A 27020-nucleotide genomic window follows, 5' to 3' on the forward strand; every position below is an offset into this window, starting at 1 on the left:
AGAATTAGGCCATTCGGCCCATCAAATCTGCTCCGCTATTCAGTCATGGCTGATCTATCTTTCCCTCTCAACCCCAGGCAGCTGTGATCAGTGTAGATAGGCAGGCAGCAGATTAATGAGAAAAGAGTTGAGGGAGGCGGAGGAGGAAGGTTTCAGATAAAATGAGTTTGGCGTGCACATGACAGATGACTGGAGGAAAAAGAATCAGCGAACGACCTGATCAGCCAGGGAAAAAGTCGAGGCAGTTGATTGATGGTTTCAATCTTATTGACAAAGAAACTCATTTGATTCCCCATAAAGTGAGCAAGATATTATGTTTGTATAGTTCTCCGGATATGGCTGGATTCACTTACTTATTAATGGTACTGTATTGAATAAGCAACATAAATTCTTTACTTCTGCTGTTCTTACAATGGCCATTGAAGAACAAGGAGACGACACTCAAATTTCCACATACAACTAAAATCAGCCATAATCTACATTTAGCTGCATTGATTCTTCTTGTGCAAAGGGACAAGCAAATTCTAAAAATAGCCCCATAATTCTGAAGTGAATCCGTATAAAGCAAAATGGCAGAAAGATGCATGTCTCAGATTATTCTCACAGAATGGAGACAAATCAAAAGATTCAATCACATTATTTCATTTTGTATTTGTAATAAGATTACAGTTTTTCAAGTGATTATTTCCAATGGACAACAATGAAATACTTAGGAAAACTGCAGATGCTGGTTTAAATCGAATGTAGACACAAAATGCTGGAGTCACTCAGCGGGTCAGGCAGCATCTCAGGAGAGAAGGAATGGGTGATGTTTCGGGTCGAGGAGGGTTTCAACCCGAAACGTCACCCATTCCTTCTCTCCCGAGATGCTGCCTGACCTGCTGAGTTACTCCAGCATGTTGTGATAGCTACGATTTGTACCAGCATTTTGTGTCTACACAATGCAATACATGTCTAGTCACACCCAGTATTTTCATTATCATCTCTTACATAAAAAGATACCACTGCACATTCTCCAAAGTCGTGAATATTTCATTATTAACAAGCCACTTCACACCACTAAGCTCCATATAAAGGCATTTGTGTGAGAATTATGAGTTTTTCAGCAAAACTGCCCCTCTTGGCACTTTTCCAAGTTTCTGCTTAAAATGCTTTGATGATCGAACTGGAGAAATAAAACAAGTCTTGAACAAAAACTCAATGTGAACCCTGAAATATTATCTGACCAAAGTAGAATTTTTGTCATGAAAAGTATAATCTCAAAATGGCATTTGAGCACTAATCAGGTTGCAAGAAATCGCATTTAATGTGATTTTAAAAAAGCCCCAGAAATAAGTTAAAGGTTTGCCTCTATCATTTGAGTATGGATTTCATACTATGTAAGATTATAACAGGGTAAAACTGAAATTGTCACAGTCTGAATAATTAATCCTTCGATGTAGATTGTTGGCAGCATTGCCTTTCAATTAATTTAGGACAGACATGTGCAGGAGAAAAAACTGCAGATGCTGGTTTAAATCGAAGGTAGACACAAAATGCTGGAGTAACTCAGCGGGTCAGGCAGCATCTCTGGAGAGAAGGAATGGGTGACGTTTCGGGTCGAGACCCTTCTTCAGACATGTACACCTCTTCCAGAAATTACCCCTGTTATAGTGGTATTATTTTTCTCTGACATACCCAAACTTATGGTTACATTTAAGAATTGCACGAAAACCTCAAAATATAATCTTCTAAACTGCTTGCCTTCTCCAAACTTGGTACTCTTGAAAAATAAATGACTCCCTTGAGGACAATGTCTTAAAACATAGAACAGTACAGCACAAGAACAGGCCTCAATGTCTGTGCCAAACATGATGCCAAGACTAACTCTTATCTGCCTGCACATGATCTATTTCCCTCCATTCCTTGCATCTCCCCGTGCCTATCCAAACGTTTCTTAAATGCCACTGTCATATTTGTCTCAACCACCACTCTAGGCATTCAACACCCTCTGTGAAAAAAACTTTCCTCTGCAAATATTTCCTTTAAACTTTGCCCCTCTAACCTCAAAGCTATGTATGCCCTCTAGTCTTTGATATTCCTTCATGAAAGAAAGGTTCTAACTGTTTATCCTATCTATACCTCTCTTAATTTTCTATACTTCTATCAGGTCTACCTGCAAGCACTGGCATTCCAGAGAAAACAATCTAAGCCTGTCCAACTGTTCCCAATAGGTTTTACCCACTGGTACATACCTCTGCACCTTATCCAAAGCCTCCACATTTTTCCTGTCCATTTTAGCGATACAGCTCGGAAACAGGCCCTTCGGCCCACCGGGTCCGCGCCGACCAGCGATCCCCTGCACGTTAACACTATTTGACACACCTCAGGACAATTTTTACACTTACCAATCCAATTAACCTACATACATGTATGTCTTTGGAGGGTGGGAGGAAACCTAAGATCTTGGAGAAAACCCACGCAGGTCATGGAGAGAACGTACAAACTCCGTACAGACGGCACCCGTAGTTGGGATCGAACCAGGGTCTCCGGCGCTGCATTCACTGTAAAGCAGCAACTCTACCGCTGAGCCACCGTGCTGGTTACATTAATGTCAATTCTCTCATTTTGTCAAAACTTTGTCTGTCACTAACTTTATGTTTTTTTAAACCTGTGGATAAACCCTTCACTACGGAAACTCCCTTCAGTATGTTACTCTATACAAAATTAATTAATGTGGAGATACAGCTCACCTTTAAACTGGGGAGGTGAGCTCTGAATTTCCTGATTTGCATTTGATGAGAAAATACATCAGAGCTTGTACCTCGTGGCAAATTATATTTACCACCTCAGGAACTCCGAAAACACGTTGAAGACACAGATAGTTCATTTGAAACGTGCCGCCAGTTCTGATGCTGGAAACATATGGACCGATTAATGGAGCGTGAAGGGTGGATGAAGGATGAAGGGTTGGCTGGGTCATGGGAGATTTTTCCTTCTCTTACATGAACGATGTTACAGGGTCTTTTGGCAAAGGCTCTCGGTTTAAAGTTTCATCGATAAGCCTGCACCACAACGGTTTCTAAGTAGAAACAAGGGACTGCAGATGCTGCTTTGCACAAAAGGAACCAAAGTGCTGGAGTAACCAAGCGGGTCAGGCAGCATTTCTGGAGAACATAGCTAGGTGAGGTTATGGGCCAAGAACTTTCTTCAGACAGATTGTGGGGGTGGGGGGAGAGAAAGCTGAAAGAGAGTAGAGGCAGGACAAGGCGTGGCAGGTAATGTGGACAACGGGCACGGTGGGGTTCAGAGGCAGATAGTGGGAAGAAAGGCCTGAGATTCAAGCAGAAGGTGTGGGAGACGCACTGAAGATGCAAATTGTGAAGTGAGTTGAAGGAATATAGGGGTGGGAGATAAATAGATGCAAGTCCCTGTTGGGCCCAGGGGGGGGTGGGAGGGGGAGGGGGAGGGTGGGAGGAGAGGAAGGGGCAGTTTGGGGAAGAAAGAGAAAGGGGGGAGGGATTGAGGTTGACTAAAATGGGAGGATTCAATGTTCATACAGTTGGGTTGTAAGCTACCCGAGGAATATGAGGTGCCGTTCCTCTGGTTTGTGTGTGGCCTCGCTCGGGGAACGGAGGAAGCCCAAGACAGAAGGTTCAGTATGGCAATGTGTGCTGAATTACATAGCTCGTTATTGGACATACCTGTTCATGTCATCCATGTTATCTGCTGCGAAGTAAAAGCTTTTAATCTTGGGATGGCATGCTTTGAATGCGCTGTTAAGGAGAAAGAGAGAGAGAGAGAGAGAGAGAGGCACACAATTAATTCCACAAGCTCTCATACATTATTTCTGTATAAAAATACTTGAATACACTCAATTGCTAAAAAGGACTCACGAAAGATTAATACCAAAATGTTTCTGTCTGGTCGGTATTTTTTGAAAGAAAATCAACAAGTGTTGGCAAGCCAAGATGCAACTTTGAGGAGAGAAATGGAGTTAACATTTTAAGTTAATAAACTTTATCGGTTCTAAAATCATATTTTGTCCCCCAGGGCTAAGGATGGAGCATAAAGTGAATACCAATGGAAGCAGTATTTCAACTCCTTTCAGCAACTTGTTGCTTTCCATTTTTGTTTCGTGAGGCACATTGGAGAGGATGCAATTGCATCTGCAATCCTGATTCCACTCTCAGACAGCCTGTGATGCTGTGTACATTAAGCATCGTCTTTGTGGAATTGGTTGAATGTACTACCCATCCCTATAATACACATCGGGCTGTTGTGCTTCATTCAGCATCAAACTGGTCTGATGGCATAAACAAAATCATAAATACGAATATCAGGCATTTCAATTTATTTTATTCCTTTTTTGGAAGAAGAGCCCGAACCTATTAAAAAATTGCTTCATGAGACCAAAAGAAATTAAATATCTCAAAATGATTCATAAAGTGCAGTGACTATTCAGGTGACAGGAAATTGAGCCGAACAACAGCAATAAGTGAAGGTCTGGATAGAAACATAGAACATAGGTGGAGGAGGAAGCCTTTCGAGCCAGCACCGCCAGTCATTGTGATCATGGCTGATCATCCACAATCAGTAACCCGTGCCTGCCTTCTCCCCATATCCCTCGATTCCACTAGCCCCTAGAGCTCTATCCAACTCTCTTTTAAATTCATCCAGTGAATTGGCCTCCACTGCCCTCTGCGGCAGAGAATTCCACAAATTCACAACTCTCTGGGTGAAAAAGTTTCTTCTCACCTCAGTTTTAAATGGCCTCCCCTTTATTCTTAGACTGTGGCCCCTGGTTCTGGAACCCCCAACATTGGAAACATGTTCTGGACTCCCCCAACATTGGGAACATGTATTCCACATTTTATTTCAATACGACATTGAATCTTTAATATTTAGCAAACTAGAGCACATTGATGAATGTTTTAATATTTCATCGCTTTGGAAACATAGCAGTTTGTTTTTGGTGCTTCTCTGTGGCCCCTGGTTTAATAAAAGTTCAGTCATAAGACTGGTTTCCCTGATGTCAGAACCTCCTTGCAACTGGTTCACAATAAAAAGTCTTCAGTTCACTTTATTTCTTGCCTGGTTCTGTGAAACATGCACGTTGGGAGCAGGCAGCACCTTGTGAAATAAGCAGTTTACATAGAGTTGAAGTTTGGCCCTGTGACCTAATTCAAGGCATGAGTCATCAAATTGCGCAAAAATCACTATCTAACTGGTTAAATGTAACAGGTATGTGATGCTCACATTGTACATAAATATCAGTTTAAATGTTAAAGATTTTTCAAAGTTCAGATGGATTGCGTGGATTTTACTTTGGGACATATGAAATAGAAGTACAAGTAACCATTCAGCCCATCGCACACTCCCTATTCGAGAAGGTCATGGCTGATCTTTCACCTCCGTGGGCTAGGTGCATATTCCCTGATTCCTTTAATAACTAAATATCAATCCAGCTCTGCCTTGAATATTCCCTGTAACTGCGTCTCCACAGCCTCTGAGACGAGAATCCCAAAATTCACCACCAGACATTTTGTGTCTCAGTCTGAAACGGCTGGTGCTGTAATTTGAGACAGTGATCCCTGGCTCGAGATACGCTAGAAACACCAACTCTCCATTTATTCTGTCAAAATGCTTAAAATGGGATTATATCAAATTTTAATGCATTGCACACTTTGTCTTGTATTGTCTTAAAAAACATCTGTGGTTAAATATTACACTTAGATGTAAAGATTTATTTTCTAATGACAATACAATGTGCCAAATGGCCTAAAATCACAATTATTTCTGACCAGTCTATAATATGACCTATATGTGCACATAAATCCATTCGTTTTTACAGCAGATGAGCATTTGTTACTGATAATCAGCATTTACTGGGCTCCACAGAACATGGCCCATTGTTCTTGCACTGGATGGCAGGAATATGAGCCTCAGAAACCTTGACTGCTTTCTGGGTTCGGAATAGGGACTGACCAAATAGATCTACAAATGTTCACCTTTTTGGACAAATAAAACCTTGTCGCACAGGATACTGTTAAATAATGCACGAATAAGTGGTGCCAAACTCAATTTATTTTTGTTCCTAAGAAGTTATGTATTCACATGGGGTTGGTTTAGGGAATAAGCTTTCCAATTTTTTTTTTGAACTGGTGAGTTTGTCTAAATTAATTGCCTGCTTTTTGTTTGTGTGTGTTTAGTTTGAGAAAACTGTAGAAAACGCACTGAACAAAGCAGAAGGAGAAAAGGTAAAAGCGGGGACAATCTGGATCATTGAAGCAGACAGCATGGATCATAGCTTGGTGTGAACTAGCTGGCTGTGGGCAAGTGGCCAACAATTAGTGAGACTGGCAGAGATCAACAAGAGGAGGGTAGCAGTGACTGAGGGACGGGAAGACAAAGGCGAAAAGGGATTACTTAATATTGTTTCTGGTTAAACATGACAGCAAAGTTAATCAACAGTACTCAAAGAATTTATACAGTAATTAATCTTGCCGGTTGAAGTGCCTAACATGAAGTGTAACCAACATTTGAGACCCTAGTGAATTCTTTTCCTCTACAGTCAAGGATGAAAGGCAGCATAAGGCCACCACTTCCACAATACTTACTACTTCTTCCGACATTCACTCGCTCTGTCAATTTTGAACTCCGACAGACAGATAAATCCCTCAGCCTTCTCGTCCTGAGAAAAATTAAAACAACACATTTGGACATGTTTTTTTAAAATGCATATTTAAACATATTTTTTTAATGCATATTTAAACTTTTTTTTTTCAAATGCTCAAATGTTCAATGAACCAAATGTCCTTTTAAAAAAGTCTTTAAAAATCTTTTTGGGAGAAAATGAGGAAACAAAAACCAAATCAGTAAAATGGATCTGAATGTCAAGGGCAAAGTTCACATTCGCAGCTTAAAGCTCCCAAATGCCGAGTGATTAGCAATATGTTCAGTTTGCCATTGATACCAAAAGAATTGATCCCATGTAAAAGCTGACATGAGCTTTGACAACAGAACAGAGAGATTAGCTTAACTTTTCTAGTTACAGGACACCCATTGGCCTGCTGAGCTATTCCACTATTTCTCTTCCAGGTTTCCATTTCCACACGATTGCAGGGCTTTTCTAATTAAATTCCTTATTTGCCAAACATTAAACCTGGGACATACACCGATGAGCCAAAACATTATGACCACTGACAGACGAAGTGAATAACATTGATTATCTATTCACAAAATGCTGGAGTAACTCAGCAGGTCAAGCAGCATCTCAGGAGAGAAGGGATAGGCGACGTTTCGGGTTGAGACCCTTCTTCAGACTGATTATCTTGTTACAATGGCACCTGTCATGGGATGGGATATATTAGGCAGCAAGTGAACAGTCAGTTCTTGAAGTTGATGTGTTGGATGCAGGAGCAATGGGCAGGAGTAAAGACCTGAGCAATTTTGACAAGGGCCAAATTATAATGGTCAGATGACTGGGTCAGAGCATCTCTGAAACGGCAAGGCTTGTGGGGTGCTCCCGGTCAGCAGTGGTGAGTACCTACCGACAGTGGTCCGAGGAGGGACAAACCACAAACCGGCGACAGGGTGTTGGGCGCCCAAGGCTCATCGATGCGCGAGGGCAGTGATGGCACCAGGATGCACTGTGGGAAGACGACAAGCCGGTGGAGGGAGTGTGATGCTCTGGGCAATGTTCTGCTGGGAAACCCTGGGTCCGGCCATTCATGTGGACGTCAATTTGACACGCGTCACCTACCGAAACATCGTTGCAGACCAGGTACACCCCTTCATGGCAATGGTATTCCCTGATGGTAGTGGCCTCTTTCAGCAGGATAATGCGCCCTGCCACACTGCGCACATTGTTGGGGAATGGTTTGAGGAACATGATGAAGTGTTCACGGTGTTGCCCTGGCCCCCAAATTCTCCAGATCTCAATCCGATTGAGCATCTGTGGGATGTGCTGGATCGACAAGTCCGACCCACGGTGGCTCCACCTCGCAACTTACAGGACTTGAAGGATCTGCCGCTAATGTTTTGGTGCCAGATACCACAGGACACCTTCAGGGGTCGTGTAGAGTCCACGCCTCGGTGGGTCGGCGCAGTTTTGGCGGCACACGGAGGACCAACAGCATATTAGGCAGGTGGTCATAATGTTTTGGCTCGTCAGTGTGCGGTTAATATCCCTCATTTACTCACGCTCTACTGCACTCACCAAATTATAATTGAATGGGTTAAAGATAAATACATGTTGACCCTGAGACCTCTTCTTCTTCAGAAGGCATTGCAGCATGGGCAAACAAGTCACATATTGTCTAGCCATCTCAGCCGTGCATATTAAACGTAAGCTGAGGACTTTCCTAAGGAGGAGGGGGTGGGAGTCTCAGCATGATCGATGCCGGAGTGATCTTCAGTTCAGCTGATCTTCTGTTTCAGTTTCAGAGTGAGCTGACGAAGCCCCCACCAGTGGAAGAGTTAGAGAGGGCGGCACGGTGGCGCAGCGGTAGAGTTGCTGCCTTACAGCGAATGCAGCGCCGGAGACTCAGGTTCGATCCTGACTACGGGCGCCGTCTGTACGGAGTTTGTACGTTCTCCCCGTGACCTGCGTGGGTTTTCTCCGAGATCTTCGGTTTCCTCCCACACTCCAAAGACGTTACAGGTTTGTAGGTTAATTGGCTGGGTTAATTAAAAATGTAAAAATTGTCCCTGGTGTGTGTAGGATAGTGCGGGGATCGCTGGGCGGCGCGGACCCGGTGGGCCGAAGGGCCTGTTTCCGTGCTGTATCTCTAAATCTAAAATCTAAATCTACGCGCTGTCCACGGGAAACCCTGGGGGATTTCTGGGACCACTGGGCATCGTGGGTGGGATGGGTGGGGATTGTGTCCTCAATAAGGATTGTATTAAAGTTATTTGAAAAATGTTGTGCCTTAGATAATGTGGTGATTTTGTATGATGGTGGTGGGGGCATTTCAGGTGTAAATATTATTTTGTATCGTAATTGAATAAATTATTTTTGATTAAAAATAACAGTGGAATGTTCTGTTGGTGTGGGGAAGCAGATGAAGCGGCTCTTCTGTTGGAAACTCCACAGGTTCACAGCACTTCCGAGGTTTAGCCTCTTTTTTCCCCACTGCCCTGCAGTCCTGAAAGACCCTTCGAGCCAGCTCCGCCATTCAATATGATCATGGCTGATCATCTAAAATCAGTAACCCGTTCCTGTTTTTTCCCCATATCCCTTGATTCCTTTAGCCCCAAGAGCTAAATCTAACCCTCTCTTGAAAACATCCAGTGTTCTCTGCCTTCTGAGGCAGAGAATTCCACAGATTCACGACTCTCTGGGTGAAAGAATGTTTCCTCATCTCAGTCCTAATTGGCCTACCCCTTGTTTTTAAAATGTGACCCCTGGTTCTGGACTCCCCCAGCATGGGGAACATTTTTCCTGTATCTAGCCTGTCCAATCCTTTAAGAATTTTATATGTTTCCATAAGATCCCCTCTCGTCCTTCTAAATTCCAGTGAATACAAGCCCAGTCGACCCATTCTTTAATCATATGTCAGTCCCACAATCCCAGGAATTAACTCCCTCAATAGCAATAATGTTCTTCCTCAAATTAGGAGCAAAATTGCTCACAATACTCCAGGTGCGGTCTCACCAGGGCCCTGTACAACTGCAGTAGGACCTCCTTGCTCCTAAACTCAAATCCTCTCGTAATGAAGGCCAACATGCCATTAGCTTTCTTCACTGCCTGCTGTGCCTGCATGCTTACTTTCAGTGACTGATGTACAAGCACACCCAGGTCTCGTTGCACCTCCCCATTTCCTAATCTGACACCATTCAGATAATAATCTGCCTTCCTGTTCTTGCCACCAAAGTGGATAACCTCACATTTATCCACATTATACTGCATCTGTCATGCATCTGCCCACTCACCCAACCTATCCAAGTCACCCTGCAGCCTCATAGCATCCTCCTCGCAGCTCACACTGCCACCCAGCTTTGTGTCATCCGCAAACTTGGAGATCTTGCATTTAATTCCATCGTCTAAATCGTTAATATATATTGTAAATAACTGGGATCCCAGGACCGAGCTTTGCAGCACCCCACTAGTCACTGCCAGCCATTCTGAAAAGGACCCGTTAATTCCGACTCTTTGCTTCCTGTCTGCCAACCAGTTCTCTATCCATGTCAATACCCTACCCCAATACCATGTGCACTAATTTTGCACACTAATCTCTTGTGCGGGACCTTGTCGAAGGCTTTATTGAAAGTCCAGATACACCACATCCACTGGCTCTCCCTTATCCATTCAACTTGTTACATGCTCAAAAAATTCCAGAAGGTTAGTCAAGCATGATCTCCCCTTCATAAATCCATGCTGACTTTGACCGATCCTGTCACTGCTTTCCAAATGCGCTGCTATAACATCTTTAATAATTGACTCCAACATCTTCCCCACTACTGATGTAAGGCTAACTGGTCTATAATTCCCCATTTTTTCTCTCCCTCCTTTCTTAAAAAGTGGACTGGAGTTACATTGGCTACCCTCCAGTCCACAGGAACTGATCAAAAGTCGAGAGAACATTGGAAAATGAACATTGAAGAAGGTCCCGACCCGAAACGTCATCCATCCTTTTTCTCTAGGGACGGTGCCTGACCCGCTGAGTTACTCCAGCGGTTTTTGTGTATCTCACTTCTGAATGATTGGCTTGTGTTGTTTACATGGCCAGATATCTTCATGCAATAGACAATAGACAATAGACAATAGACAATAGACAATAGACAATAGACAATAGGTGCAGGAGGAGGCCATTCGGCCCTTTGAGCCAGCACCACCATTTCAATGTGATCATGGCTGATCATTCTCAATCAGTACCCCGTTCCTGCCTTCTCCCCATACCCCCCGACTCCGCTATCCTTAAGAGCTCTATCTAGCTCTCTCTTGAATGCATTCAGAGAATTGGCCTCCACTGCCTTCTGAGGCAGAGAATTCCACAGATTCACAACTCTCTGACTGAAAAAGTTTTTCCTCATCTCCGTTCTAAATGGCCTACCCCTTATTCTTAAACTGTGGCCCCTTGTTCTGGACTCCCCCAACATTGCAACATGCATAGAGGTGACACGCATGGAGAGCCTGCAACAAACACCATTCTACAAGAACCATACAGTAACTTTCTCATCATGTTTCTGGTTACTAAATCTTTATATAACATGCAAAAGCATATTTAGTTTTCAAGCTGATCATGAGGACTTTTTTAAGAACTAAAATATATAAACTTGTACTGTCACCTTCAGCAAATGACAAAAATACTCTGCCAATATGTGAAGGAAAGTAACTGCAGATGCTGGTACAAATCGTAGCTATCACAACATGCTGGAGTAACTCAGCGGGTCAGGCAGCATCTCAGGAGAGAAGGAATGGGTGACGTTTCGGGTCGAGACCCTTCTTCAGACTGAAACGTCACCCATTCCTTCTCTCCTGAGATGCTGCCCGATCCGCTGAGTTACTCCAGCATTTTGTGATACCTGCCAATATGTGATGTGGTTTCACAAAAGCAAAATACGCAGGAAAGCAACAAAATAAATGTCTGGTTTGGAAGCATTATTAAAAAAAAACCTGCCAAGTCACCATTGATTCAATATTTTAATATTTAAAAGTTTTAGAAATGATTAAAATCTAATTGAACAATTGAATTGCAGCCCCTGGCAAAATTGCAAAACAAACAAATAATAATGTTACCCTGAGACAAAATGTCTTGCAAAAAAATGTCATTCAACCTCTTTATTTTCCAAAATGTCTTTTCTTTGTTCGTACGTTATTCTCCTGTTCACATCCCTGCGAGATCTGTCTACCTCAGGTTGGGTGGTGGGGGTTAATGCTATGATCAAATATTTATTCAATTCTACACTCAATCCTTATGATTTAAGTAGCTTTGAAAGAGCACACTGTTCTTACTTCTATCAATTGTTTTCTTGATAAAAGATTATTAGTTACATTCACTTTCTTCCCCGTTGATTCGGTTCAATAATAATAATAAGAAACTCTGATACCTGGCAGAGTCCTCTGACTGTTATACAGTGACTGGGATGGCTGGCGAGCTGGAAATTTCCCATCAACCATAGAACAATGCCGTACAGCAGATCAATTTAATGCCTATAATGTATCATTATTGCGTCCCTCTGAAGGGGGACAGATTTAAATTCCAGTGCACTTCTCTGTACAGTAAGTTAATTTGCTAACTTCCTCTGCTCCAATTTAGAAACAAATGCCCTGTTATATTGTAATTCACAAGTTTTTAAAGTCATGTAAAGCAGATGCATGGCTGGACTAATACTTTAAAATATTTAAATCACAAGTTGGAGGAACAGCACCTAATATTTTGTTTGGGCCGCTTGCAACTCAGCGGAATAAATGTTGATTTCTTTAATTTCAAGTAACCCCTGCTTTCAGTCTCTCAGTTGAGTCCAGTTTAGTTTATTGTCACGTATACCGAGGTGCGCTGATAAGCTTTTGTCGCGTAGGAAAATAACTGCAGATGCTGGTTCAAATCGAAGGTTGACACAAAATGCTAGAGAAACAGCGGTTCAGGCAGCATCCCAGGAGGGAAGGAATGGGTGACGTTTCGGGTCGAGACCCTTCTTCAGACTGATGTCAGGGGGGCGGGACGAAGGAAGGATATAGGTGGAGACAGGAAGATAGAGGGAGATCTGGGAAGGAGGAGGGGAAGGGAGGGACAGAGGAACTATCTAAAGTTGGAGAAGTCGATGTTCATACCGCTGGGCTTCAAACTGCCCAGGTGAAATATGAGGTGCTGTTCCTCCAATTTCCGGTGGGCCTCACTATGGCACTCAAGGAGGCCCATGACAGAAAGGGCAGACTGGGAATGGGAGGGGGAGTTGAAATGCTGGGTTCATTGTATATATTATTTTAATTTAAAAAAAGAAGGTAGATAGTATTGTCTCTCTGTGCCCCTCCCCCACCCTGATCCCAGCTGAGTTTTGTTAACAGTTAGTTTACTAAAACTGTCGAAACCTTCATTGGGCATAATATGCTATGATAACAGAAGGGATCAGACGCACATAATCCAAGGATCGATGCTTAAATTGGTTCTTACTTCTTCGTTGATGTACCAGTACAGTGAGACGTCTTTCAGCACCACCCAGTATTTTTTCCACTTCTGTGAGAAGTAGCTCTTTGCATCCTTCTTCTTCCATAGCCACCCTTCACAGTCTCCACGACCCAGATCCTTGCAAGAAATTCTTCTCCTGCTCATAGCTGTCAAAGTACCTGAGATGGACACAAAATGCGGGAGTATCTCAGGCAGCATCTCTGGAGAGAAGGAATGAGAGAAAGTAGCTGAGATTGCCAAAGGATTGTAAAAAGTCAAACACCCAGATGCGCAAAAGCCAAGTCTCCCAGGAAATAATGCTATCGCTAGAAAAGTCCACAACTATTATTTTTTTAGAATTAATTACAGAACGTTAATACATAGGTGTTCTCATTTAATACAGTTCGGCACTATTCCACATATGAATTAGGAGCAGGCTATTCAGACCTTTGAGCCTGCTCTGTCGTTTAATAAGATCACGGCTAATCTGATTGTAAACCCACCTCCTAACTTTCTAAATTAATCCACCATCCACCCCTTTGCTTACCATGAATCTATCTAACTCTGCCCTAAACATTTACAAAGACTCTTCCTCCACCAACAGCCTTTGAGGAAAAGAGTTCCAAAGACACACAATCCTCTGAGAGAAAAATGTCATTTCATTTGTCTTAAATGCAACACTTTATTTTTAAGCAGTGACTGTCACAGGCTTCACATGGAGCTGCATATTAAAGTGTCAGTCTTGGCTCAGTGGACAAGATTAGGACAGGTTTCATAGCCATTATCTCAATGGCAGGTTCAATGTGATTGCTGCATTTCTTAATATTATAAAAAATGATTCAAAAGAACTTAAGTTTAGTTTAATTCAGAGATATAGCATGGAAATAGGTGCTTCGGCCCACCAAGTCCAAGCCGATCATCGATTACCCACTCACGCTAGTTCTATGTTATCCCACTTTCTTATCCACTCCCAACGTACTCGGGGCAATTTACAGAGACCAATTCACCGACAAACCCACACATCTTTGAGATCTGGGTGGAAACCGGAGCACCCAGAGGAATCCCACGCGGTCATAGGGACAACGTGCAAACTCCACACAGACAGCTCCCGAGGTCGGGATCGAACCCGGGTCTCTGGCGCTTTGTGGCAGCAGCTCTACCAGCTGTGCCACCATGCCACACTAATTAATACAGAGAATATCTCACTTTGTGTAAAAAGGTTCAATGATATGGGCAACATGGGTTGTTGGGTTGGTGGAAAAGATCAATAATTAGGAAAGTCTAGAGGTACATAATTGGAAACTGTACACAGTTTTGGTCCTATAATTATAAAAATATAAATTAACGCTGGAGGCAGTTCAGAAGACTCGTTTCCTGGGATGAAAGGTTCTTATCTTGAATGGCTGAAGAAGTTAAATCTGTATTCTTTGGAGTTTTGCGGTTGAGGGGTGAGTTTATTGACATGTATGTGATCCTGAAGGTGTCGGACAGGGATGTTTCTGCTAGGGCGAGAGTTTCAAATAAGGGGTCATAGTTACAAGGGAGTCATTTAAAACCAAGATGGGTAGTAATTATTTCTCAAGGAGGGAGGTGAATGTCCAATACTCTCTCCCAAAAAAAGTTGTTGAGGCTTGTTGACTGATGCTGTTTAAAAGGAGGTAGATAAACATTTGAAAGATTGGGGAATTGATGGCTCGGGGGAACCGGAACAGGCAAGGCCAAATAACCCTTCCCTGCTCCTATTTTCTTGCATACTTGTAAATATGGCTAAACTAAGGACCAACGCACATCGTAATGAGCACTGCATGCTTTATGACTAGCTTTGTGTGCCAAGCAGCCACCGTGTGAATGTCCATCAGATGGGCATTATTCCAGCACCACAGACCCATACTAAAAATCTGGACATCTGCCACTGGCACACTAAATACACACAGAGTGTATTTAGTCATGTGGTCCACAATAAGGGTAGGCTACACAGCAGAATTTCTAGGCCACCTGACATTCGACGGTGAACGTGATAATTCTGTTAGGGGGCTAAGATGACACTGATCAATAGTTTAGTTTAGTTTATTATTGTCACGTGTAGAGGTACAGTGAAAGGCTTTTGTTCCTTGCCATCCAGTCAAATGAAAGATTTCAAGCAAGCTATCCACGGTGTACAGATAAAGAATAATGGGTACAACATTTAGTTCAAGATAAAGTCCGATTAAAGATTGTTCAAAGATATCCAATGAGGTAGATGAGAGGCCAGGACCATAGTTAGGTGAGTAAAATCAAAAGGCATGGAATAATCGGGTCATTGGAAGTCAGATAGAATCTGTTTGAGTTCAGAAAAAAAGAGTTGTGTTAAATGGCTGCCACTAAGACTGTCTCTTCCATCACGGCATTCTCCAGACCTGAGTGCTAGGACCACTGCTATTTTTGATTAAGGATGCTCCTAACTTGACGTTTCTTACTGTTTTCCTCACTTCTATTTCCCTGCTGTCATGGAATGGTGAGAATAAAGCAGTCAGCCCATCAACGTAGAAGAAGTGATATGAACTACAAGCTATGAAATAACCATAACTGCGGGTCTTGGAGTAACCGTGGAGCTCATACTCATTGATAAATGTATGCACTTTTTGATACACTTTAAAAAAAAAAAAAATAGTTACAATAGGATTTACAAGTATCACTATATTTGAACAGACTTTAATTTTTAGAAAATAATATTACCTTTCATCCCCACAGTAAAACTATGGAAAACACAGTAAAACTATGGAAAACACAGTGAAACTATGGAAAACGCAGTAAAACTATGGAGAACGTAGTAAAACAATGGAGAACACAGTAAAACAATGGAGAACACAGTAAAACAATGGAGAACACAGTAAAACAATGGAGAACACAGTAAAACAGTGGAGAACACAGTAAAACTGTGGAAAACACAGTAAAACTGTGGAAAACACAGTAAAACTGTGGAGAACACAGTAAAACTATGGAGAACACAGTAAAACTATGGAGAACACAGTAAAACTATGGAAAACACAGTAAAACTATGGAAAACACAGTAAAACTGGAAAACACAGTAAAACTATGGAAAACACAGTGAATTGAGCAGGAAATGCAAGAATGATCAAACAAAATCCTTTACCTTTGTTCCTTTTTTTGCACTTCTGTCCCAAGGATTGCTGAAATGTCTGAAATTAAAAAAAGGACCAAAACTACAGGTGAAAAATATGAATTGAGGTTTATAACATACGTTCCTCTTGATTTGAAACTGAATACAACCCTATAAACGTCAGTCTATATTGGGTTGTTACTTCAACTTAGCTCTGCATATCCTGAACCACAAAACCAAACCAGAGAGACAGCTTGACAATTGATGCAGATTTCACTGCTGCATTTGCAATTTGAAACGTTGCTGATCTAAAGATAACTTCATTCTACATTTAACGCCAGAGTGTCTTCTGGTGTAAATACTTTAAAACAGTAGCATGTGAATGAAAAAAAAATTAAGAATTAGGTTTCCAGAATTGATCTGTATCACTGGAAAAATAAAGGCTGTGTGGTCTAACCACACGGGTGCTGCCTGTCCATTGCGTAGCGGATGCATTGTGACCATCGCAGACGTTCGACATACAAACGACCACTGCTTTTTTTTAAACATCTACAAGCACAAACTCAGAAACCACACACTTCTGATCCCAGGTTTCTGAAATGCAAATGTGAGAATGAGCGCGTTTTATCATATCATATCATATATCATATATATACCGCGCGGAAACAGGCCTTTTCGGCCCACCAAGTCCGCGCCGCCCAGCGATCCCCACACATTAACACTATCCTACACCCACTAGGGACAATTTTTAAAAATTTTTTTTTTAATTTTAATTTAAATTTTTTTTTTACATTTACCCAGTCAATTAACCTACATACCTGTACGTCTTTGGAGTGTGGGAGGAAACCGAAGATCTCGGAGAAAACCCACGCAGGTCACGGGGAGAACGTACAAACTCCTTACAGTGCAGCACCCGTAGTCAGGATCGAACCTGAGTCTCCGGCGCTGCATTCGCTGTAAAGCAGCAACTCTACCGCTGCGCTACCGTGGCTACCTACAGTGGTTATATTTTACCGTTCATAGTAAGGATTAGGTGTAAAAGGTTAATGCTTTTACACCACCATTAAACTGCAAATATACAGCAGGTTTAACAAAATACTGCTCTCAAAGCTGTACGGCTTTAGTCCCTGAGGAAGTGGTGAAGTTTTGTGAGCGAGTGTGATGGGTGGAATTCAGGGAGATTGAGGACTCCCCCCAACCCTGGGAAATTTGATGCACTGGAACTAAACATTTTCAAGTTAGAAAGTATTTCACTGGCTCCCTTCAAAATACACTATGGTTACATTTACAGCAAAATCAATTCATTGAATTTAGTGCACATGAATGAAATGGCACCGTTGTTAATAAGAGAGAATTAAACAAAAACTGTGGGAATATTAGTCAATTTTTGCACGAAGCCAGATGCTGTGACATTTTGTGTGACATTCTCATTTACACATAATGATAAGAGGCACATTAAGTCATGTCTCAAGTGGCCAGTCAGAAGCGAGCATCTCTCGTCCGTAACTGATGTGGAGATCACAGTGATTATGCTGAGGTCAATCTCGTTAACAACAGGGAGAACAACTGGTGCCATCCTGAGAAATGACCACTGTTGTGTGCTCCACAAGGCAGCACTGCCAGTCCGTGACATCCCACAAACCCCTTTCCTCAGCATGGTGTCAGTCAGTGTGCCTGACATCAGCTGACCTGGTCGGGCACCGCTCTGAGCTTTCACTTTAGCACTTCAGATTTCAGAGGCTATCCACGTTAGATCTCTTTAGTTTAGTTTTTAGAGATACAGCGCGGAAACAGGCCCTTCAGTCCACTGAATCCGCACCGCCCAGCGATCCCCGCACACTAACACTATCCTACACACACTAGGGACAATTTACATTTTTATACCAAGTGAATTAACCCACAAACCTGTACGTCTTGGGAGTGAGGGAAGAAACCGAAGATCTCAGAGAAGCGGTCACGGGGAGAACGTACGAACTCCGTACGGACAAGCACCCAGAGTCGGGATTGAACCTGCGTCTCTGGCACCGAAAGCGCTGTAAGGCAGCAACTCTACCGCTGCACCACCTTACCGCCCAGCGTCTGTCAACTCAGCTTCTTCAACTCTTGCAACAACTAATTATCTTCCTCTTCACTTTTTAAAGCCAGAAATTCAAAACATGAAGTTGGTTTTCATTTCTTGCAGCTGGTTCCACTCATTGATCTACTTTAGCTTAGTTTAGTTTAGTTTAGAGATACAGCACGGAAACAGGCCCTTTGGCTCACCAGGTCCACGCCTACAAGCGATTCCTGCACATTAACATTATCCTACACCCACTGGGGCCAATTTTTGCATTTACCAAGCCAATTAACCTACACACCTGTACGTCTTTGGAGTGTGGGAGGAAACCGAAGATCTCGGAGAAAACGCACACAGGTCACGGGGAGAACGTACAAACTCCATACAGACAGCACCCGTAGTCAGGATCGAACCCGGTGTCCAGCGCTGCATTCGCTGTAAGGCAGCAACTCTACCGCTGCGCCACCGTGACACCCTACTTGTGCAACACCAAAGGTTATACAAGGCATACCTGAACTCGTCAAGAGGAGTACCTCTGCCCAAAATGAATATTATTTTTCCTTGTCTCACATCTGTAAAATCTTATTACATTATCAATCATGGTTATTTATTTTTTTAAATCCCTCTATCTGAAACTGACCACTGTGATCAATATTCCAGTTCTCTATTTCTACTTGTGATGGGCTCCACAATTTGGATCGTTACTTCCTCACATGCCAAAGCCCTTCCACCATTTACAAGGCACGAGTCGGCAAACTGATCGAATACTCCCCATTGACTTGGTCCAGCACAATGCCAACCACATTCGAAAAGCTCGGTACTTTCTAGGACAATAGACAATAGGTGCAGGAGGAGGCCATTCGGCCTTTCGAGCCAGGACAACCCATCCACCACCCAAAATATTAATTCCTGCAGTTACAATGTGTGGCAGTCATTCGCCCAGGCTATTGTGCAGCATCTCCCATTCCCGGCAATCTCTTTCACTGAGAACGGCAAGAGCAAAGGGCAAGTGCAAAGGGCAAGAGGGAACACCAATATTTACAGGTTCCTGTTCTCACCATCCTTACTTGGAAGCATTCCCATTCCTTCCTTGTCACTGAGTCTGAACCCTGATCCTTCCCGCCCAACAGTGTTGTGGAGGCGAACTGCAGTCTTCTGAAGGGCAATTAGGAATTCACAATAAATTCTGGCTTGCCAGCCAAAACCTCATGTCTTAAAATATGCGCTAAAAAGAGAGGACACACCTCTTTGTGCTAAAACTATTTCAAAAAGGCAATAAAATCCCATTTCCAGCTGTATTCTATTTCTTAGCTCGTGGTCTTTGACAACATTATTTAAAGAATAGCTCATTGATTAGTTATTGGAATAAACTGGTTGTTGTTTGTGAACTCCTTGTTTAGCCGAGATGCTCTAGTAAAAACCAACAGATCACCGCACCACTGTTAAATAAATGCTATTTCAGTGAAACACGAATGACGATCGCCTTCTGACATTGGATTTACAAAGCTGCATTGGATGCTGGGTCTGCACTACAAAGGTGAGCACCAATTATCGCTCTGACATTTCAAGGTAGGCAAGTTTGCGAATCTCTATGACCTTTCTAAAAAGCTTCCCCGCACTGATAGAAAGACACCACATAATTGTTCAACAACAGTCGGTGCTATGGCTTGGCAGCGATTTTGCAAATTGCCAGGTCAAAAGGTTACAGCTTCTTAATTACAAGCAGTTTCCAAAAATATCTGCCTCTTCACAAGGGCTGTTCCACTTACATAAGGAGTTGCCTTTTCAACCGGTTCAATAATATTCCATGTTTGTACATTTCTCAAAGGGATACTCTGAACGTTTACAGACCTTTAAAACATGATCGGATTCTTTATACCCTGCTCTTCACGTCATCAATTCATTTTACTGCTTGTTATTTTAATGCTTAGCTTTTTATTTTACAGTACTGGTGCAGTCAAACTGGAATTGATACTCTGCTGTTTGGACACGTTCACAGCCATTCAGGAACGTGAGAGATTTAGAGTGACACTAGACCAAGTGGACCCGTTGGGCCCAAACCATTCCTGCATTGGTGCAGCACCCTCTCCCCTCCTCCCCTCTCCCCTCCTCCCTCCCCTCCCCACCCTCCCCTTCCCTCCCACTTTCCCCTCCCCCTCCCCCCCCTCTCCACCCCCCTCAACCCCCCTTATCCTCCCTCCCCCTCCCTCCCTAGGAGATAGATTTAAACTTTAAAATGTGAATAACTTTAAAAATATGACACCGATTTCAATGAAACTTCTTCCATTAGCACCAAAGGGACGATGGTGAGTAAGGTGGGCCTAAAATTGTCACGCTATCGTGTACCGTTTTGGCTGCAGTTCAGGAACAAACAAACAAACAAACGAGAGTTTTAGTATATAGATGAGGAGTGAATTTCTTACATTCCCGACTTTTGAACTGTACAAGTAACTAATTTGCAGATATGCACACCTCATGCAATACTTTTAATTAAATAAATAAACTTGTGCCTGCAATGGGAAAGAAAATAGAGATTTGCAAGCTTGACGTTTATGGTTGTGGAGGAACAGTTAGATGACCAGACATGTAATTTGGAAACTGGACAAATAAACTAGAGACCCGAGTTGAAATCCCAGCATGATAACAGTTAATAACTTGGAATCGATAGAAACATCATATCTTCTTAGTAATGATAGCTAAAATAATAACGGGATTGCCAGAAATAATCTGCCATCATTTGGTCTGGGCTACATGTCACTCCAGACCCATCATGTTTCTGAGTCTGAAATGACTTTTGAAGTGGCCTTGCAGGCTTCTCAGTTGAGCTGCGGCTTTAAATAGAGAAGGAATAAAGCTTATGGGCCATCAGACATTGACCTGGTCACTGAACCAGGACCTGACCAAGTTAGTCCCATGATGACAACCTCACTGTGGCCTCCTCACAAGCATCTGGGGACTGCTGGTCACATCGGGAGGGTGGTCCCATAGACTGGTCAAACCTAGCAGAGTTGTCCACAGTTGTAGAAGAAGGGGGAGGGGAAGAGGGGAGGGGAAAGGGAGAGGAAGAGGGGAGGGGAAGGGGAGGGGAAGAGGGAGGGGGGAGTGGAGGGAGGAGGGAGTGGGGGAGGAGAGGGTGCTGCACCAATGCAGGAGAGGTTTGGGCCCAACCGGTCCACTTGGTCTAGTGTGTACTAAACGGCAAAAACATCATGCAATAGATAGAGCTAAACCACTTCTTCGCCAATCTGTCCTCGAGGTACAACGCTGCCCTTGGTATGAGAAATGGGCAGAGACCCATTGTGATTTTTCTCTCTGTGTAGTGCACCTTAAGAATGGTGGATTATGCCACATGAACAATTGAAGATACTGGGACAATATTCTCTGGGTTTAACAGAATGAAAGAACGCATTGCAACTTATGAAATCGTGAAAGGGCTTGTCAGCTCGGAGGTAGGAAGGATGATTTCCTGGCTGAGAAATCTAGGACGGGACTACCGTTTCAGAATAAGGGTCAGACTGTGTAGGACTGGGTTGGAAAATTCCAAAAATCCGCCATCCTCTGAGTGAAGAATTTTCACTCAGCGGATGGCGAATTTTGGAATTTTCCAACCCAGGGGCAGTGAATGCCCAAGTAAATTAGTTCATTTAAGAGGGAGAGAGCAATGAGGATATGGATATTACGGCAATCAAGAGAAATAGTGACAGTGCTGGGAAAGGGCACTCGGTTGGAAGATCAGCTGTGATCTTAATGAATGGGAAGGCAGACTCCGAGGGCCAGGTGATCCAGCCCCACTCCCATTTCTTATGTTCATATTCCAATGACCTTGTCACTTATATTTCTGAGCGCCCGCAATGCATCGATCCAGACATCGTATTGTCACAATGCATCTCATGCAGTGGTGTTAAGATGTATAAGCCATTGGATAAGACACAAAAGAATTCTATTACCCACCACTCTATCTCCAGGTCCCTCAGGTCGGCCGACTTGGGGCTACTGACTATCCCGCGGTCTAGGCTTAAGCTCAGGGGAGACCGCGCTTTTGCGGTTGCAGCTCCTAGACGGTGGAACAGCATCCCTCTCCCCATCAGAACTGCCCCCTCCATCGACTCCTTTAAGTCCAGGCTCAAAACCTATTTCTACTCCCTAGCGTTTGAGGCCCTCTGAGGGGGCGCTGTGAACTGTTTATGTATGTGCTGTTATGTTTGTGTGCCATTGTATGTTTGTTTCTTAGTACCTGAACTGATGTACAGCACTTTGGTCAACGTGGGTTGTTTTTAAATGTGCTATACAAATAAAATTGACTTGACTTGACTTGACTTCTAAAGACTATACTGAACCCTTTATAAGCACTGCTGGGGAAGGTGTTAATCCTCATTTCCAAGCACAGCACATTAGCTGAGGCAACTCCTCGCATTAAATAGGGCCTTTCTGCACTGTCTTCATTTGCTCAACAGAATTCTGACAGCTCCATCAGATGTTATGGGGGCTTGGACATTTCACAAAAGATCCAAGAGATGTCTTCTAAATATCAATTTGGGCTTCCTTCCCAGTCTGGCGTACTGGTATATTTAAGCTGCGTTCACCTTTAAACATCAGAAGAGGGCTGCACCTCCCCTTCTGCCGCACAAAGACTTTGTCCCCATTACGCAGCATCCCTGACAACTGGAGTTGGCCCTGGTTCCTTAACTTGGGAGGCAGGGGAACACTAGGTCCATGCATGAGGCAATGCCACCCCTTCATGCATTTAATAACTGCACCAACGTTGCATGACTTGGTTCTACATGTGACTACATCCTGACATACAGAACAGGTGATAAAGCACTTATGGTGAAATACAAGATATATATGACAGGTAAATAGCACACATCGAGCTCCAAGAATCAGCAACGTGAGAGAGATCGGGATGGGATTGCCTCAGGTGATGCCTTGATTTAAAAAAATTAGTTAATTCATAGAATGTGAACATTACCGTCCACTCCTACATGCTCCTGAACTGAGGAGCTGTGAAGAGATGAGTGATATTTGGACCACTCATCCCTTCACTGGTATCTACTTTGGTATTTCCAAAGTTGTAAATCAGAGTTTTGTTTAACTGCAGTGGTACTTTTGTGAGATTCTAAAACTTGATGTGTGCTATTTACCTGTCATATATTTTTTTAGATTTAGAGATACAGCGCGGAAAAAGGCCCTTCGGCCCACCGTGTCCGTGCCGCCCAGCGATCCCCGCACATTAACACTATCCTACACACACTAGGGACAATTTTTACATTTGCCCAGCCAATTAACCTACATACCTGTACGTCTTTGGAGTGTGGGAGGAAACTGAAGATCTCGGAGAAAACCCACGCAGGTCACGGGGAGAACGTACAAACTCCATACAGACGACGCCCATAGTCAGGATCGAACCTGAGTCTCCGGCGCTGCATTCGCTGTAAGGCAGCAACTCTACCGCTGCGCCACCGTGCCGCCTTGTATATATATCTTGTATTTCAACATAAGTTTTATCACCTGTGCCGAATGTCAGGATGTAGTCACATGTAGAACTAAGTCATGCAACGTTGGAGCAGTTATTAAATGCATGAAGGGATGGCATTGCTGCAGTGGTTACCAATACTACCTTTATGTGAGAGTACATATTGAGAATTCATGAGCTGGCGTAGTTTCTACAACAATCTGGTGGTTCATGGTTGTCATTACGAGAGCTAGCTCTAATTCCAGATTTAGTTGTAAAAGCAGAAAATGCTGAGAACACTTTGCTGGTCAGGCAGGATCTGTGGGAAGAGAAACAATTAAGTGGCCCTATGCTATACCAATACACAGAAGGCTATTTGGACCGTCAGATCCTTACCAGCTCCTGGTTCGTCCCATTTACCTGCTGTTCATCCCTTTGAATATTCTGCAATTATTTCCCTCTCACCCTCCCCCCTCCCCAGCCCCCCACTGCCTCTCTTTTACATAAATCCACACCATATTACAGCTGCCAATTAACCGACCAACACAATTTTGGGATGTGGGAGGGGACCAAAGCACACAGGGGAAACCTGCACAGCCACAGAGAGAACAGACAGACTGTGCACACACAGCTCTTGATTGAACCTGGCCTCTACAGCTGTGAATGCTGCCCCCACATTCCTCACTGTTTATTTCTGTGAAAGGACAAAGCACTACCATTGTTCCCAGTGCACCAGAGTGTCATTGTGGCGCTCCCTGGTGGCGAGCCACGCGTGGTGGAACCCTTGGCTCGGAGGGGGGTCACGGAACGTGGAATGGGGAGGAGTGGCGGTCGGTCGTGTAGTTCCAGGAGGAGTTGAACTGGTTGGGGGTTTGGAGAGCTGTAATGGTGCTTGAGGAATAAGGAAAACTTCGCCTGGCACGTGTCCCGCTTCATCGGCTTTGGTTGACGCTCGTGTCCCGCCTCATCATATCATAAAGGTAAACTTAAAGGTAAGCACTGGGAACATAGCTCATCTCTCACCTGCCACATGCTCCGATTTTGAAAATGGGATGGATGAATAAGATTTACAGAAAGATATTTTCGTGGGACAGTTAAACATTAAAAATATTTAAACTTTTTTAACTTTGCAACTTAATCTAAAACATAACCAGTTTGCCTCCCAGGTCAAATGGATATGAACTGACTGCTATCAGCTAAAGCTGTCCCAAACTCTCAACTTCTGTGCAACCCCTCCGCTGCCACTGAAAACCAACATTCCCTCTCTTTCCCAGCACTGATAAAGGTTCCAGTTTCTGAAACGTTAACTGTTTTTCTTTCCACAGTTAAAGTCTGACCTGCTGACTATCTCCAGCATTTTCAGGTTTTAATTCAGATTTCCAGCATCGGCAGTTTTTTTAGATTTTCATTCTTCCTAAATGGTCATTTCTGTATTTTCGGATCGTCACCGTTTTCCCCGCCTGTCCTCCCCTCCCAGCTCGCTCTCCGAACATGCTGGTTCTACACACCCTGCTCAGCAAAAGCTGCAACCTTCCAAACCCCTCAGAACACACTCTGCCTTGCAGGTACAGAAGGTTTGCTAGCTTGGCCTAGAACATGCAGAAAAGAACACGGTGGCGTAGCGGTAGAGTTGCTGCCTTACAGCGAATGCAGTGCCGTCGACTCAGGTTTGATCCTGACTACGGGTGCTGTCTGTACGGAGTTTGTACGTTCTCCCCGTGACCTGCGTGGGTTTTCTCCGAGATCTTCGGTTTCCTCCCACACTCCAAAGACGTACAGGTTTGTAGGTTAATTGGCTGGGCAAATGTAAAATTGTCCCTAGTGGGATCATGTTAATGTGCGGGGATCGCTGGGCGGCGCGGACCCGGTGGGCCAAAGGGCCTGTTTCTGTGCTGTATCTCTAAATCTAAAATCTAAAAGTGGGGATAGACGCAAAATGCAGGAGTAACTCAGCGGGTCAGGCAACATCTCTGGAGAAAAGGAATAGGTGATGTTTTGGGATTGTCACCTATTCCTTTTCTCCAGAGATGCTGCCTGACCCACTGAGTTACTCCAGTATTTTGTGTCTATCTTCGGTGTAAACCGGCATCTGCAATTCCTACCCACACAAGAAAAGTGGGGCAATGGATGGCAGGTTCAGACAGCATCTCAAGCCCAGGATAATCTGGTGCTTCCGTCTTGAGAACATGGAGCTTGGTCCCAAAGTACAAGACTACCTCATACACACAAGATATTGCCACAAGAGGAAAATGGAAATTATTATGGGTAACAGGAGATTTTTAATTTACCACTAGACCGAGTGGATCCGTTGGGCCCAAACCTCTCCTGCATTGGTGCAGCACCCTCTCCTCTCCCCTTCCCCTCTCCCCCCTCCCCCTTCCCCTCTTCCCCTCCCCCCAACTCCATCCCCCTCAAATCCCTTATCTTCCCTCCTCCCCTTCCCTCCCTCCCCCCACCCTCTCCCCACCCCCTCCCTCCCTAGGAGAGAGATTTAAACTTTAAAATGTGAATAACTTTAAATATATAACACCGATTTCAATGAAACTTCCATTAGCACCAAAGGGACGACGGTGAGTAAGGTGGGCCTAAAATTGTTGTGCTATCGTGTACCGTTTTGGCTGTAGTTCAGGAACAAACAAACAAACAAGCAAGAGTCTTAGTATATAAATACACGTTTGTGTGTCACCCCTCTCCCTGAGGTGTAGCAGTTTGTGGTTAAAAGGAATACATTTAAGTGTTATGTTTTTGGATGAAAGAGCAGATTAATTTATACCTTTCACTTTGCATCAATTATTTTATGAAGAATTCAATGGACAGCTTGTAAAATAAAACAAATAAACTCTTGATTATTGATCCTGTGTCCAATATAATTAAGGTTACATGCATAGGTTGGCAATATTCCTTTAAGATTGCAGCAGAAATGAAATACTAATTTACATGTGGAAACCCATGAAAATATTGAAACTGCTCATCAACACTGTATGGAAGACATCCTGTGCCTAAGAACAGGACATGAAGAATGATTTGTACTTATTAACAAAATAGTGAGTAAAAAGTTTAAGAAGGAACTGCAGATGCTGGTTTACACTGAAGATCGACACAAAATGCTGGAGTAACTCAGCGGGACAGGCAGCATCTCTGGAGAGAAGGAATGGGTGACGTTTCGGGTCGAGACCCTTCACACCCAACCCATCTCGACCCGTTTCGGGTCGAGATGGGTTGGGTGTGAAGGATCTCGACCCGAAACGTCACCCATTCCTTCTCTCCATTCTTTCATTCCATTCTTTCTCTCCAGAGATGCTGCCTGTCACGCTGAGTTAC

General features: G+C 43.5%; 1 protein-coding gene across 14 annotated transcripts in view; it reads right to left on the reverse strand.

Annotated features, from left to right (window-relative positions):
- cnksr2a (connector enhancer of kinase suppressor of Ras 2a) overlaps positions 1 to 27020 on the reverse strand; it is a 473672-nt gene that overhangs the window by 81940 nt on the left and 364712 nt on the right. For 10 of the 14 annotated variants that reach the window (XM_078408943.1, XM_078408946.1, XM_078408945.1 and 7 more), the window contains 4 exons: positions 16225 to 16270; positions 13098 to 13312; positions 6600 to 6673; positions 3684 to 3755 (listed from right to left, as the gene is read on the reverse strand). In XM_078408943.1, coding sequence (XP_078265069.1) covers positions 3684 to 3755; positions 6600 to 6673; positions 13098 to 13312; positions 16225 to 16270 — 407 coding nt within the window. The remainder of the gene's footprint in view (positions 1 to 3683; positions 3756 to 6599; positions 6674 to 13097; positions 13313 to 16224; positions 16271 to 27020) is intronic. The other 4 variants (XM_078408947.1, XM_078408944.1, XM_078408950.1 and 1 more) reach the window with 1 other exon arrangement.

The sequence above is a fragment of the Rhinoraja longicauda genome, chromosome 12, assembly GCF_053455715.1.
Source record: "Rhinoraja longicauda isolate Sanriku21f chromosome 12, sRhiLon1.1, whole genome shotgun sequence".
Taxonomy (NCBI): Eukaryota; Metazoa; Chordata; class Chondrichthyes; order Rajiformes; family Arhynchobatidae; genus Rhinoraja; species Rhinoraja longicauda.